The sequence below is a fragment of the Ambystoma mexicanum genome, chromosome 14 (assembly GCF_040938575.1).
Source record: "Ambystoma mexicanum isolate Mex_15411 chromosome 14, UKY_AmexF1_1, whole genome shotgun sequence".
Taxonomy (NCBI): domain Eukaryota; kingdom Metazoa; phylum Chordata; class Amphibia; order Caudata; family Ambystomatidae; genus Ambystoma; species Ambystoma mexicanum.
Genome location: NC_090940.1, coordinates 415,269,302 through 415,285,014, shown reverse-complemented (window position 1 = coordinate 415,285,014; position 15,713 = coordinate 415,269,302). Strand labels below are relative to the sequence as shown.

Here is a 15,713-nt window from a genome sequence, read left to right as displayed (position 1 = left end):
AATTAAAATATATTAAATAGAAGGGGAAAAGTGCTTTTAAAATGATGAGAAATTCCGGGTCCATCTGTTCTTCCTCATACTAAGTCCGATGAAGTAAAGGAAGCTGCAAGGCTCTCTGCAGGAGCGTAATTGGCCTGAACACCATCGTGATCTGCAAAATACTGGATAACCAGGAATTAACCCCGTCACCAAAAGAGAAAAAAATGGGGGGAAATTGAGTTAATCTAATGCGGGTCACTATACTATATGGCTCTCCCCTTTCCACCCTGATGAGTGCCCGTAGGTCTGAACGCCCCATTCCCCTTCTCACCTGTTCTTTTTTGTTAGGGAGCTCTCCGGCCTGCTTTTGGGCAGGGGTGGGTTGATAATGAAGCACTAGGATATTCCAGACTAGAAAACGTTGAAAAGCCTCAAGGAGGTAAGTGTCTTGATGTTTGGGCTTTTGCTGTAGTCAGTTGGGTGTTGAAGCCTCGGAGGGACAATGTTAACTGGAGAGATAGCTTCTCTTAAATAAAGTCTAAAATCGCTTTCTTTTGCAGATTCGATGAGGAGAGAATCGCACTTGAGGAAACATGGGCATCGAAGAAAAAACATGAAGTCTTCTCTTGAAATAAGTATGCACGCATAATTGGAAAGGCGCACAGTGATAGGTGCTGTCGTAACCAAGCTGAAGATTCCCTCTGTGAGGCCAGGTTTTGGAAAGCTCAAAAGTTCGTAGGAGCTTCGGGTAAGTAAGTGTGTAGTTTATTTTACTTGCGACTAATGTTTTTCTATAACTGTAATACCTGGTCTTGCAGTTTAAACGGAGGTCGAAGGATCCACGGTGAAGCCGCGTCTGAAGAAGTTGCAGACTGGGCCGCGAAACTCTGAGGAAGATTCCACCTGCTGGAGGACTGCTGCTGCGGAAATTCTCATCAGGTACGTTGAATCTTTGGTCTGTGGATTTTCTGTTAACTCAGGTTCATAAAATGACTTTTCTATTGTCTTTACAGGTCTGAGAGCAGAGCGCCGTGAGCGTTACACCGCTGTCTGCGGAACTAACGCGAAGCATGTGTTACTGCGCAGGCGAGGCTTATATAGTCCTCCATGCCCAACTACTAGTTCTCTGTTGCTACTCAGTCTGCGACCTGCCACGTGGCCATTTTAAGGGAATTAGTTATCCATTGGATCTCTATGGGAGTCCACTGTAAATCTGATACTGAGGATTGTGAAGAATGCCTGGTACGCCATGCTAATAACCATCTAGCCCCCACAGATCTGCACAAAGAACCCTTTCTAGCCTGCATACCTGGTTTCAAACCTTCAACCCTGGAGGTGATCATGAGAGAAGCATTATGTACAGATGAAGATGCATAGAATCGCTGCAACTCGTGTCAAGTCCAGAGATTTAGATAAATTGGTCGATCTACATGTGGCAGTGTCAATATTATTGTCCATAGTCTCGGATATCACCATTGCAGAGTTTAACGGAGGTGATTGTGCAGCCTCACATTGTAGGCTAAGGCAGAGATTAATTGGGTCCAGCCCTGATCTCTGCTCGAGTCAGTACTTCAGCCGCAGTTATTTCAGTGGCTAACAGGATAGTCTCTCTATTCAAGTGTCTTTGAGGTGATGCTGTAATCTTACCCTGCGCAGCCTCCGTATTACCCCTCTTCTCCCAAACACTATGGATAATTTTCACAGCTGCAGCCGCTTTAGATTGCAATTTGAACTTTCCATTTTTCTTAAGAGGCTTATTCGCCACCAACGCGCAATTACAAGCTGCTTGAACCGTGCTACGCAGCTGTTATTTCTTAGAATTAGTTAAGCACTCATTTAAGAGGTGAGTACCACTTTATTACGTTCAATTATGTGCAACAATGATTAGTGCATAAATGTATTAACTGCTCATAAACCAGAGAGATAATCTAACACTACTGGGATAACAAGGAACTTGTTTCCCAGTTCCTGCCAACCACTTGTGTACGAGCGCGATACAAATAAAATATAACATAACATATCACTTCACCACAGTACTTATCAGCATAGAAAATGTCTTTTTCTAGTAACAGGCAGCAGAGTGTTTGGAAAAGGCACCATCTCCAATGGAAATGGTCATCGAACAGCAAGTAAAGAACTCCACTGCTGACCGCTTTTTTTTTTTTTTAAAAACCCTTTCTAATCGCCATCTCACAAATCACCTCCTTTGAAGCATCCCAGATCACTCAAGGGGCGATACCCCAACTGAGTGAAATATTCCTGCATAGCTAGAGCAGGTTGTGACCGATCATTCTTGTTCTGAAACATACTGTTTCTGTAGCTCTACAGACCCCTACCAGCACTTGACACCTGATGTCTGCACTTACCCGTGCACTTGCCACCAGCTGGTTGCACTTTTATTTATTGTCATTATTTATTTTACTGTTTATCCTATGCACTGCACTACCCCCTGCCCCTGCGCTTCGCCCCTTGCCCCCTCCCCTGCACATGTGTGATCTCAATGTCAACTGGCCTAGTAAGATAGTCGGTCTTCCCTCTGATGCCCCTTCCCTTGCCTCGTTGCGCCTTGAAACACTTCTGTATAGGCGCGTTATAAATGCCATATCCTATCATATTCCCAGCAATGTGTAGGTCTCATGGCTACATGTACAGCATCGGGCTGAGAGAACAAGGCATTGTCCAAAAGGTCTCCAGCCAGTGTCTTAAGAATGGCACAGCTAGGACTATAAAAAAGGTATAAGAAGAAAACAAAACCAAAAAAAAAAAAAAAAAAAAAACACTTCTGTCTAGCAGAATAGAAATTCATAAATCTACCAGACCCAAAGCTTCCATCATCCCCTGGGAACTATTTGTCCCTGGTTATCCTTGCTCCTTGGGGCTAATGATCTGTCAAGCGAGCCATCTAATGTCCCATTCCAATCACTTCCAGCAATGAGAGGTCCCACCCATCATGAAAGGAGACAATTCCTTTTAGTGAAATAAAGTGAATTTGGGTCCATATTTAAAGCAATCCCAGAAACCACCACCAATAGACCCTCTGCATCTTTAAGAATTATTTGCTACAAAAGGGAATAATGCACCCTATCAAAACAGCCACAATTCCTGCTCAGAGAAGTGGCCCTCTTGTAAAAACACCTCTGCGTGCGGCAGTATGTGTGTCCCTTTTACTGGACCGTTGACGCGACTGACATTCCAAGGAAGTATTTTCAAAATGGGATTGGACATTTGGGCTATGGAAATGCTACATTGTAAAAAGCCCAACTGCACCATAACATTCTCTGAAGTTGACAAACAAAACTTTCAAAAAATCAAAAATTGGGCAGTGATGCTCAAAGTTCTGATGGCTACCACCCCTGTAACAAACTCCTCCTCCCCACGCCACCTTTTTCCCTGGGAAGCATAAATACATGTTACTATCCCGAAAGTTACTCTTGCAAATCGCACAAACCTACGAAGCCTGGAGAATGCAACATCTGCTGGTTCACCTAGTCATTGCGAGCATGAACATATCTGGAAACAGGATACATTTAGTCATACACTTACTCTGTACCCCCGTATGAAACCTCTGCAGCGCACTACTCTACCAAACAGCTTAGCTATTCGTATCAATCCCTTTTTCTTTGGTCCATACTTTCCTACTTTTTAAGTTTTGTTTATTTGTTCAAACGGTTTCTGTCAAGCAGTAATCCTTTTTTGTTTTAGGCTTTGTCAATTCAATGATCGGTTCGCTGAGATGACGAAAATCATCTCCGCGAATCATGACGAAAATCTAAACAAAAAATATTTTAAAAAACGATAAAAATGCAAATCTCGAAAATGCTGCTTATCTACAAGATAATTAGGTTTATCTACATTTGGGGCACATGCAGAAAGGGGCACATGCAGAAAGGAAAACCTAAGTGTGTGGAACGCACAATCCATTGCTCAGGATGTTCAACAAACTTTTCCTGGGGTTTTAAATTAACACTCTTCATCCATCTGCCTTTGGTACATCAGAAAAAGTAGACAAAATATAACAGTAAAACAATATGATGTGGGTAACAAAAAACAAAATTAACACCAGAGGCAATCCTCTTCCCCAAAGGCAGCGCATAAACAAAAAAACGGCACGTAAAGGCTCATTCTGCAAAGTCAGTCATCCTGAAAGAAAAGTCATCCTGAAAGAAAAGGACACAATTAAAATACTAAGCGAAGTATGTAAACATTCACAAGAACATGGGTGACTAATTTGGATTTTAATAGCCACGAGGACCCCCAACTGAATTATGAGGGAGAGAGACCAGAATGTTCGAGAGTAGAGTTTCTTTCTCGGGTCGTCACTATTCTCAAGTTAAACTGGCCTTTGATCCGCCCCACACCACAACAGATGGTGCAGTCAGTTAATGGGTCTCATTCAGAGCTCTGAATTCTTGAGACACTAAGTGAGGAAGCCGAAGGACTATGGGGTGGAATTTTTCTCTCAGCTATACTAGAGTCTAATTTCAGAGAGCATACTATGGATCATGCCTCGTGGATGTTGTAAATAAGGAGGTTTCTTTGATTCCTTACTCGAGCCATTATTGCCCTCCACACCTCACAAATGACTGGAAATACCCCTTACACTCCCAACTACTTCATCAGTAGGATTCAGCAGTCTCTTTGATGTGATACTCCCTTGAACCATTCTAGGGCATTAGTTGAAAATCTTATTTGGAGGCATTCAAGATTAAACGTCCAAATTCTAGATATTTGCAGTTCTCCGCTACAGCATTTGCGCTATGGTCTCACATACATGAGACAATCTGGCCTTTCGTGTGCGACCTAGGTTGTGTCCAAATGGTCTAGAAGGCATGACACTGCATTTTTTCCTCATCAGGTGCCTGCATTCTGCACTGGATATTTTGTCTAGTACCCCCCCCCCCACCCCCTCTAAATCATCCAATGTAACAATCTTCCACTAGGGCCACCAATTCTAGATATTTTCAAGCACTTTGGCCCTCTACAGTATTCCAACTAGCCTCCCCTAGTATCATTTCCTCAGTGGTACCGTGTGTGACTCTGAGGGCAACCACACAACCAGTCAGGAAGAGCAGACAGATTAGAGGGGCGAGGGAGAGAGAAGGAAGGTCTTGAGCAGCTTCCAAAACTTCAGGTTGTCTGGTTCAAGTCTGAGGGGGGCAAGGAGGCCATTCCAATGGGAAGCACCTGCAGAGGAGAGAGATCTACCCCCCCCTCATCTCTACTTGGAGAAATGTCTGATCGGCAGATAGTTGGAGGTAGCTGAGCGGAGGGCTCTAGAAGGAAGGTATTGAGGAAGAGAGTTGGATGTAGCGAGGATCATGGCCCCAGAAAGCCGTGATGATGCAGAGGGTCTTGAACTTGATCCTCGTGGCCACTGGGAGCCATGGAGATATTTCAGAGCTGGAGAGATGCGGCCCCTCGGCTAGAGGCCAAGGAATAAATCTTGCAGTCCTGGTCTGGATTAGTTGAAGAGGGCAAAAAGAAGAGTTAGAAGATTGAGAAAGAGGCTCTTGCAATAGTCCAGCCTGGAGAGAAACAGATCTGGAGACAGGGAGGTTCTGGGGGAAGTGAGGAAAGGTAGACTACCTCTGCAGGAGGTGCAGCTGGAAGTTCGCCTTCTTGGCAAGGTCTGTGATGTGAGGAGAGAAGAGGGGGAGAGAGGAGTCGAAGATGACACCAATTTTTTTTGCCTCACGAGCGTGAGGAGAGGGGGCCCAAGGAGAGCGGCCAGAGAGGGAAAGCGGGAGCAGGGGTCCCAATGAGAAGAATCTGTCTTACTGGCATTAAGGCAGAGATCGTTGGAGGCACACCATCCCTGAATAGCGGATAGACCGTCAGGAATGAGCGAAGAGGTAGAGGAGGCAGAGGGTAGCCTGAAAGAGAGCTGTGTATCATCCACTTATTACTGAAAGTTAGAGAAAGATCGGATGAGCCAAGGTGGCCAGATAGACATTGAAGGGTGAGAGGATAGAGCCATGGAGAACACCGAATTTGAAAAGAAAGGGGGTAGAGACAAAGGATCCTTGTTGGACCTGGGAGGGTCGGTCCAAGAGGAAGGAGGTCAGCCACCCCAGAGCCTGACACGGGATGCCAAGGTTCACACTGAGATTAATGATCAGGGTGGCGTGATTGAGCGTGTCAAAGGCAGAGGAAAGGTAAGCAGTATGAGGACAGTGTGAAAGCAGGAGTCAAGGTTAGAGAGCAGATCTTCACAGATGTTCAGGAGAGCAGTTTCCGTGCCTCTGACCGCTCTGAAGCCAGACTGATGGTCATGGAAATAATCAACGGATTCAGTGTGAAGGCATAGCCAAGATATGGCCAGCTTCTCAAGGAGCTTGCCCAGGAACGGAGTGAGGAGTGGGTGCGATTGTAAGCCAGACAGGAAGGATCTCTTTTAGGAGAGGGTGCACAAGGGAGTGCTTGAGGAGAGAGGGGAAGATGCAGTGGCAAAGGAATGATTACAGAAATCAGCCAAGGATGGAGCGAGTGAAACCATTTTGTCCTTAATGGTTCTGGAGGGGCAGGCGAGCACCAGTTTAGATGAAACTTTCATAGATCTGATTGTCTAGAAACATCATCAGGTGGAGAGAGAGAGAGACACAGAGGTTGGGGGGGGGGCAAGTGGCCCGAGAGAGGTGTTGGGAGAAAGATGAGAAGAGAGAAAAGCGAGGACATGATGTGCTGGCTTTTAATGGTGAAATCTGAAGCAAGGGCAGTACAGTGGGCCAGGGAAGGTACAGGAGAGGTAGAGACTGTAGTCGGATTGGCCAGCTCCTTGCAGATTTTGAAAAGTTCAGCCATGCTATTAGAGGCCACAGAGACACAGGCTTGAATGTGAGCCCTCTTCTTGGAGAGGATGGAGAGTCTGTATTGCTTTTGGAGCAGGCGGCAGGCCAGTTTGTCAGACTATGTGCCAAAGCTATCACTTCCGCTCAGCTGCTTTACACTTAAGTTTCAGAGACACCAGGTCGGAGTCATACCAAAAGTTGCACTTGTAGGCAGGTTTCAGACGAATCCTCATGACAGGAGCAAGGATATCAAGAGCGTTGCAGATAGAGAGATGAAGATTGGCGAAGGCTGCGTCAGGGTGGAGTCAGCCGCAGAGGTAGAGGGAGGAGAAAGGGGAGACAAAGGCAGCAACCGACACTCGCTTCATAGGTCGAATGACCGCAAAGGAAGGTGGCAGGACTGGGGTAGGTTTTGCCAGCAGGACAGGCAGTTTCAGGTGGGAGGAAAGCAGAAAGTTGTCAGTACAAGAGAGTGGCGTAGTGAGAGGGGGATGTTTAAGGAGATAAAAACATCCAAGGTGTGTCCGACAAGAGGGAAGAATAGTGAGGGAAAGAGTCACAGCAGAAAAAATTCAGAAGGAGGGTCAGAGGAGTCCAAGTAGATGTTGAAATCCCAGAAGAAGATAGGCTAAGAGGTATAGACGAGGAGAGGGGAAGTGAGAACAGCCCATTCAGAGAGGAAGAGGGCGACCTGGCCAGGTGAGCAAAGTCAGAGAGAGCCTACAGACCAGGCATTCAAAGGAAGAGTAGGCCTAAGTGGGAATGACAGAGGCAAGGACCCACTCAGGAAAGATTATGGCCACACCACAACCGGGCCAATTGGTCCTGGGCTCGGAGGGGATCTTGTAGCCCTCAGGGGGGGGAGGAAGAGTTGTGACAGAGCTTGCTGTGAACCACATCTCGGTGAGAGCGAGAACCTCCAGGTCAAGGTCTTCGAGGTGGCAGCAGATGTCAGAGGAGTGTGACAGCAGAGCAAGAGTAGCTACGTGGAGCCGGTTGTCACTTTTGAACGTCTTCCGGGGAGGAGTACAGGAGAGAGATACACCCAGTGGAAGGGGCAGAGGGGTCAGAGGTACAAGGGGGACATAAGGCCCAGAGAGGAGGAAGAGGCGGGAGCCAGAGACGAGGCAGTGGAGGGGAGTGGCAGAGGAGCCAGAAAGGTAGAAGAGGAAGGTGGCAGCAGAGCCAGAGAGGTAGAAGAGGAAGGTGGCAGTGGCCAGAGGTAGAAGAGGTAGGCAGCAGAGAAGCAAGAGAGGTAGGTGGCTCAGGGGCTCGAGAGGTGGTAGATTGAGTAGCAGGAGAAGGGAGGAAGTTGATAAGATGTGAAAGACACCCATCAAGGAGGAACAGGTTGGGCTGTGTGCCCTGGACCATGACCATACAATTTAGATAGACATTATGTTTTGGAGGACAGGAAGGCGGCCATGAGGAACTCCCTATGGTTATCCCTTGTACCCGGATGTTGAGGCTTTGCCCGTCTGCCTACACACAACTACCTATTTTGTACCCTCTGCCCGTTTGCATGCCTTAACTCACTATGTCTGCACGCAATCTTTATTGCTACCTCTATTATTTATCAAGATGTAGCTGGATGAAGCGAGGCTCCGCATGACTCTGTACCACTCTATTTTGGCTCCCATGCTGTGCACTCTTGCAGCATCCACCCATGCCATGAATCATGGCCGTCAGACTCCACCTACTTGGACTTTAGCAGCATTTACTGCAAATGGACTTACTTGCAACTTCTTTGTAGCCCCCCTCACCATGAGGTGACGTTTTCCTAATCTGTACACCCATGCAGACACCCTCTCTGCTTACAAAAAATCCATACATGAGTTTAAAGCATGCATCACCTCCGCCAAAGCTACTCACTATAACAAAAGAATTATAAATGCCCAGTCCAATGTTGGTGAACTGTTTAAAATTCTGGCAGAATTGCAAGACCGTCGTGTTCCCTCAAACAACCTTATTAAGAACTCAGGATGGTGTCAAGATATCCATAATGGATTTTTATCCGAAATCTCTGCTCACAAGGAAAATATCAAACTCCCTCAACAACATGGACCCTCTGTTCTCAGCCCACACCGAAAAGTCTCCTACCAATTATCTAGTAAAAATCCAGCAGTTTATTCTCTCATTACTCAGTGAAGCAAGTGCTTAAGGTAATTCAGGACTTAAAAGCTACATGCTGTCCAGGAGACGATTGTCCCACCAACATTTTCAAAGAATCATCCGATCTTCTTGTCCCATGGGTTACCAAGTTGATCAACTTGGTCATTTGATGAGGGCATAGTTCCAGATGTCCTGAAATCAGCATGGATAACTCCACTGCTGAAAAAAGAAAATCTTGATCCCACTAACAAAGACAGCTATCGACCCATCACAAATGTACCTTTTATCTGAAGATTCTCGACAAGCTAGCATATATTCAACTTCAAGATCATGTTGAAAAGTATAACATCTTGGGCACTCGTCAGTCTAGTTATAGGGCTCGCCATGGCACGGAAACGGCCATACTTGACCTTAAGTTCACCCTAGCAGGCATAGTGGATAGAAATCAAGCTGCTATGTCAATGCTGTTAGACCTCTCTGCAGCCTTCAATCTTGTTGATCACACTCTGTTGGTGACAAGGCTAGGAGAGGTCGCAAACTGTTCCACGCTAGCATCTAAATGGATTGCCTCCTTCTTGGGACTACGCATGGTGAGGGTGTGTGTTGGCAACAATCACTCTACTCCCATCTCTCAAGCCTACGGTGTTCCGCAAGGCTCTTGCCTGTCGCTGTTGCTCTTTAACTTGTATATTCGTCCACTATTAGATCTTATGAACAGCATGGGTGTCCAATATACGAACTAAGCAGATGACACTCAGGTTGTCCTTCAGCTCAGTGGCCAATACAAGAATGACGCCGATTAACAACATCTAAAGAGCCATCCAGAACTAGATGGCCAGTAACTCTTTGGCTCTAACAATAAAACCGAGCTCATGATTGTCTCCACTAAGAACACTCGGAGCAAGCCAACACCAGACTACTCCAATTTCTTGATAGCAGACAATGTTCTAACAGTCCTAAGAAAAGTGAAAACACTGGGTGTTATCCTGGACGATGAACTCTCCATGAAACATCATTTCTCCAATACCCGGTCGTGCTGTGGACTCATTAACAAATGAATACAATACATCCAGCCTTTGATAACCACTGACATCTGCGCCCTCCTGTCCACAGCATTGATAAATTCCAGGCTGGACTACTGAAACAGCCTGTTGACCGGCACTACTTCTGCAAACATACAAGCACTCCAAATCACACAGAACAACGCTGTGCGCACCATCTTCAAGCAATCGCTTTGCACCCACATCTCCTTTAGGAAAAAGCTACACTGGCTTTGCATAAAACAAAGAACACACAAAGCTATCACACTGGCACACAAATGCACATCTCTATCAAGTCCTACATATCTATCAGAGCGTATCAAGATCAAGCCAAATAGAAACCTTCGCTCCACTGTAGCTACGGTACTTGTTCAGCCAAGATCCAAACTAACCAAGTTTGGAGGCACTAGTTTTGATTCACAGGCACACATGCTTTGGAATTTACTTCCAAGGGCAACATGCCAAATTCAGAACTACTAATTTTAAGAAGGCCGTAAAAACCCATCTCTTTAATCTCAACTAAGAACATCCTTCTTTACTCCCTTCCTCTGGCCTGTTCTCATGTTTAGCGAATCTTGTCTTGTTCTGTGTGCGCTCCGAGGCCTGCAGGCATGTGGCATGTTACAAAAATTTAAAATAAAATACAAAAGCCGCCCGCCATTTACCTATTTGTACTTGGATACTTGATGTAGCCCATCGCACCAGGAGAAGAACTTTCCCAATCTGTGCACGTATATTAATATTGCTTTAGGAATTTTACCCAGAATCTACCTAATATGACTTTAACAGCATGTTGCTGTACATGGACCTTACCTGCAACCCACCTGCTGCGACTTCAGCAGCACTAATATGCCTGTCCTGGCAATCTTCGAAATGTACCACAGGCATTCTGTAAGTAGCACCATGATACCTCGGTGCCATTAACAAATGTAATAAATAAAATGAACTCAAGAGTGGATGTCCAGGGAGTTGTTGTGGGCCCCTCCTGCTTCCTGTACAGTCATAGCAGAACTCATCTGACTGCGCTGAACAAAGCAGTGTACGGGGCATGGGGGTTGGCGTGAAGGCTCTTGGTTTCTCCGCCTACCTCGAGCTGCTCTCCATTAGGGACTGTAACCTTTGTTCACTTTATAAAAGACGTCTGTGAAAAGATGCATCAACCCAGGAGCAGCTTCATTAGATGACCCCCTCCTGTTTCACGCATTAGTCCAGTACTAGAGGGTATCTTGTTACTTGGTCCCTCTTGTTACTCCCCATCTTTTATGGTGTTGGACTTTATGAACCCATTATAACCCATGATTGAGGTTAATGTTTCCACTTTGTTTACATGGTGGATTGAGCAGTCACCCGTTGTAGCAGCAGGTTCTTGGGGAGTAATCTACCAGGGTTTTAGAACACCTAACTTCCTAAGGAACATTTACCCCATGTTCTAGGTCCTGTGGCCATATTCAGCAATTAGTTTAGTCATGGTGATTTAGGCCCCTTGGTCTTCTCAGCGATGGCATCTTCAGGTTTATGTGCACTCTGCTTGGTTGTATATAGGTTTAATGTAGGGATATTCATTCAGTTTGGGAGGTTAGAAAGTTGGATTCTTATTACAGCATAAAACGTTCAATTGCGAGGTTGTGGAACACAAACTACTCCCAACAGATAGTTTCATTTGTTCATCTTTACCAGAACTCAAAATGTGTAAAACCTCTCCACCCAATCTTCAAAAATCAGGAACACAATAAGCCAAGGTGTGGAAAACGAGGCGGCAGCAGTTAAGTTTATCAAGTTTGGGTGGGCTAAAACAGCGGTGCAGGCGTTAAGATTGAGATAAATAAAACAAATGGCAAAGCACAGATTGTTTCACCAATCCTAAAATGTGAGGATGGCATCTGCTCCACTTTGAATGTAATCTCCCACATTCTGGGCCCATGGTAGCAGATGGCTCCATTCCATAGAGAGATATTATTCAAATCAGCGATCCCTCAGCCTTCACTCTCCTGGATAGTCACCCACACAGCAGCAAGCCAATCAATACGGCACCTTCTAAAACAATAGCGTGGTGATTGCTTCTTCTCTTACAGCTTTTGCTGGTGGCCAGTGAACAGAAGCTACAACTTGTGTCCTTAAACTATATATATATACATACACACACTTTTCCACTTAGCCGAAAGCTTCCATGTCCAACTGGTCATGGCATTACTTGCATTTACTGTGGACTTTTATGGGCCCAGCTACACAGGATGTTGCTTCGTGGAAGACATGGCACCCAAGTATGTGTTGAACTAGAACTAAATGTTGTAGATTACAGTTTTTTCTACAACTCACTGTAGTTTGCATATTCTTTGAAATCACTGAGCAATCCGAGGTAAATACAGGACTGTGCTTTGAAGCTTCTGAAGTGACATAGCAATTGTAGCTTTTAGAATGGCTAGCTTGTTTTCTTCCCTGCATCGTGTTGGTGAATGATCCTATATATATTTTCTCCACTGTGCCTTAAAAGAAAGGCCACATTTTAAATACATCAAATGCATTGCTTTTAGTGAAGAGGGCAATGGGCCAAACAGGTGGAGAACCACAGAGAGTAGAATGAAAAAGTAACTCATACGCATTTTGATGCGGAATCTAGATCTGATCATCGTGGAGACATGTGTACCGATATAGTACCAACAAGTTTGCCGAATTGCAACCCTAGACGAAAGTTAAGATTGGTAGACCAATCAGGGTGGTGTACACCCATGCAAACTCTTGGCACTACACACAGGCAGTACAGAAAAGAAGCCAAGGTCACCTTAACAGAGCATAATACACAGCCACCATGCCCAGAATCCCTGCAGGTCTAATCTTAAATGGTAAACCCGTAATAAAGGCTGGACTATAAGGACTGTTCTCCTGGTAACTAAGCGTAGGCCTGTAGCATACGATAATGTAATGCACAGCTCACCAGACCCAAAATGAACTAGCTCTGTCTGCTCGTTACAGCCCTTGTAATCCAACATCCATGGGTTCTCTTCTACCAACTTAAATTGCGATTTAAAAATAAGTCCCTTGCATAGAAACACCACCACACACGCTTTGTGCATTTAAAAAGTGTTTACAAAAAAAAAAACACCCCACGCTATTGAAAACGTAATACCGATCTACAATTGCATCCACAGGAACCCGACAACAAATTACATCTAACAGGTTTAGGCCTCGGAAATACATTTTTTTTAAAAAAAATGTGTAAACGAACAACCTAACAAAGTGTCAACAAGATTTAGAAATGTATCAACCCCACAGAACACACAATGCAACCACCACCAAGCCAGCAGAGCAAAATTGATAAACGAGCTGATTGTGCAAATACTTGATACTTGTATCTGGATTAAATGATTGTAAACAAGGTAGCAGAATGGGAGAGCGGAGGTCTATAAAAACAGACAAGGATATTTAAAAGGCTGGCATTTCAAACATATTGATGGTCGGTAATCTACAGTCCTGGCTCTCCGATAACAAAACCAACACACAAAATAAATGGAACAGTAGTAGGAAAAGGTTTACCAGAAAGATAGCTTGTGATCATAGCGAAAACTATATAAAAAAAACGCGTTATATCAAGCTGTGCAAGTACTAAGAAAAAAGTCTTCAGATGCACACATTTCTTCCGGCTAAATCTTTCCTAAAGGGATAGGGGAAAGTGGTGTGACGCTCTGGGGTGGTAACGGAGAGCAAAGTGAGCAGGGACCACGCCCAAAGCAAATTAAACTTACCTAGTTTTTCCACCAGCTTAAGCATCACCCCTCCAATGTGCACCTCCCCTGTGACCCTGAGCGTGACATCCCGGCTGAGGTCCGTCACCAGAACATTTAACTCCCACGTCCCATCCGCATAGCAGCCATCTGGCATTCGTATGCCGTCCAGGGCCATGGTGTCTTCCTGTCAGGGGGCAGAGGAAAGAGAAGAGCATTAGCCGAGATGCGCACTCTCGGCCTCAGTACAGCATACACAAGACGTCAACAACACGGCGAGCCCAAACGGAGGCAGCCACAAACAGCTCATCGACCCCCATCACTATTGCCAAAGATTGCATGTGTAAATTCAAAGCAATGCCTAAATGTAACTGAGTGCACACACGGTTAACATGCTAAACGGCACATTGCTTCGGCAGTCTTGGACATTCATATATCAACCGAATCTACTCCGCAAGTAAAAATCTTGTCATTTAAGTGGTTCGTGTCTACGACTTGTAGAAGTAAGTCCGTAATGTCCTGGCGTCACGGCCCAGTTCGGCTACTCTGGCCTCGATTAATCCAAACGCAACGTTTCTGATCAGCAGAAGCAATTACACAAATGGCTTTAGCGCAGTGCAGAACGGAGGGCTAACTGAGAAGGCTTGATTTGGTTATACAGAGAAAAACACCACTTCATTTTCACTAATGCAATGGTGTGGTCATGGGTGCATTTTAGATCAAAAGTTCAGTTGAACCATGAACGCGTTTTAGCTTTTCAAATTACGATACGAGTTATTTTTTTTTAAAAAAACGACACCAATTAAAATGCATCCCGTTATTAAAAAAAACTCTGCTTACGGTACACAGGAAGTGCATTGGCCGTAAAAAGAAAAGCATTAAACGGACTTTTTTGTCACACAAAAACACCACATTTGTGACACGCTCTGCAGCTGCACAATCTGACAGCCTGCTGCGGGATACACGCCTCACGCCGCCATCGACAACACCCACTCAGATTTCCAAAACACAGCGAGAAGCCGCCCTTCTTTGCTTCTGGCGTGTGTTTTTTTTTTTTACTTCCTAAAATAAAAAACCGTTGTTCACCTGTTTAATATGGCACACAAGGCCGTCCAACTTGTTTTACGGAGGAAAGATGAAAAACGGGACATGGAACTGAGCAAGAAAAAAAAAACTTCCCATGGGCTCCTAGACGTCCCGGGAAAACCCCCCTCACGCTTACACAGGAGAAGGCCAACAATCTTCTACAAGTGGGGTAGGGGCGAACTACGGGCACCCCACTTTATAGCCTTGGACTCACCTTCAGCAGTACGAGCCAGTCACAGCAACGGACACAATCCGGGGTGAACTATGAAAACTACCCAAGGGGGGCGGGGGGTGTGGCGGGGTCCTCCGCTTTATATGTTCTCACTGAAGCACTGGGGTCGTTTCCTGGTCCCTTAGCTACAGTCTAGCCCCCGCCTGGTGCTAATGGAGTCCTCCAGCGCGCCCCTCTTTTCCACAGGGCGATAACGTCACGCTCCGGGCTCGCTCAATCTGGCTTCCCTTTCATGGACAGTCAAGTCACTCCCCTCCTCCCTCTCAGTGTGCTTTACAGCGCTCCCCCTCTCAGTGCGTCCCCAGGGAAAGGAAAGAAAAAAAAAACAGGCTACTGCCGAGCCTGGTTCAATCCGCGAAGCTGTGGGACGGGTGGGCGTTTTTTGGGGGGGATTCGAGGGGCTAGGGAAGGCGCTGGCAACAATAAAAAGCCCCGAGGAGCCGCCAAGTGCCCTTTTATGGAAGCGAATAAGAGCGAGGTTTGCATCCAACATCCGGGGCCTTTAGGATTGCGAAGGATAACTGGAACGGGGTAGACGCATAGCAGGCGTGATGGCTGACAGGCCACCGCCGTCCCGTTACTTCTTAGCAAAGTTAAGAAAAACAACACTGTCAGTCATAAAATAGAAAAAAAAAACACGGTGGCGGACAGTGCATGTTAAACACACCCCTAGGATTAAGACACTATAGAAATCAAAACTAAATTTTTGGGTGGATTAGGGAGGGTGGGTGAGGGGGCTAGAGAGGCGAGTGCTCTA

General features: G+C 45.7%; 1 protein-coding gene across 4 annotated transcripts in view; it reads right to left on the bottom strand.

The window, feature by feature from the left end:
• Window positions 1-15,387, bottom strand: part of FERMT2 (FERM domain containing kindlin 2) — a 931,620-nt gene extending 916,233 nt beyond the window's left edge. The window contains exons 1-2 of one of the 4 annotated variants that reach the window (XM_069637580.1): window positions 14,939-15,387; window positions 13,660-13,825 (exon numbers count right to left, since the gene is read on the bottom strand). In XM_069637580.1, coding sequence (XP_069493681.1) covers window positions 13,660-13,816 — 157 coding nt within the window. In that variant the 5' untranslated portion in view covers window positions 13,817-13,825; window positions 14,939-15,387. Of the gene's footprint in view, window positions 1-13,659; window positions 13,826-14,724; window positions 14,894-14,938 lie in introns of those variants that run through there. The other 3 variants (XM_069637578.1, XM_069637581.1, XM_069637579.1) reach the window with 3 other exon arrangements.
• Window positions 15,388-15,713: the final 326 nt, after the last annotated feature.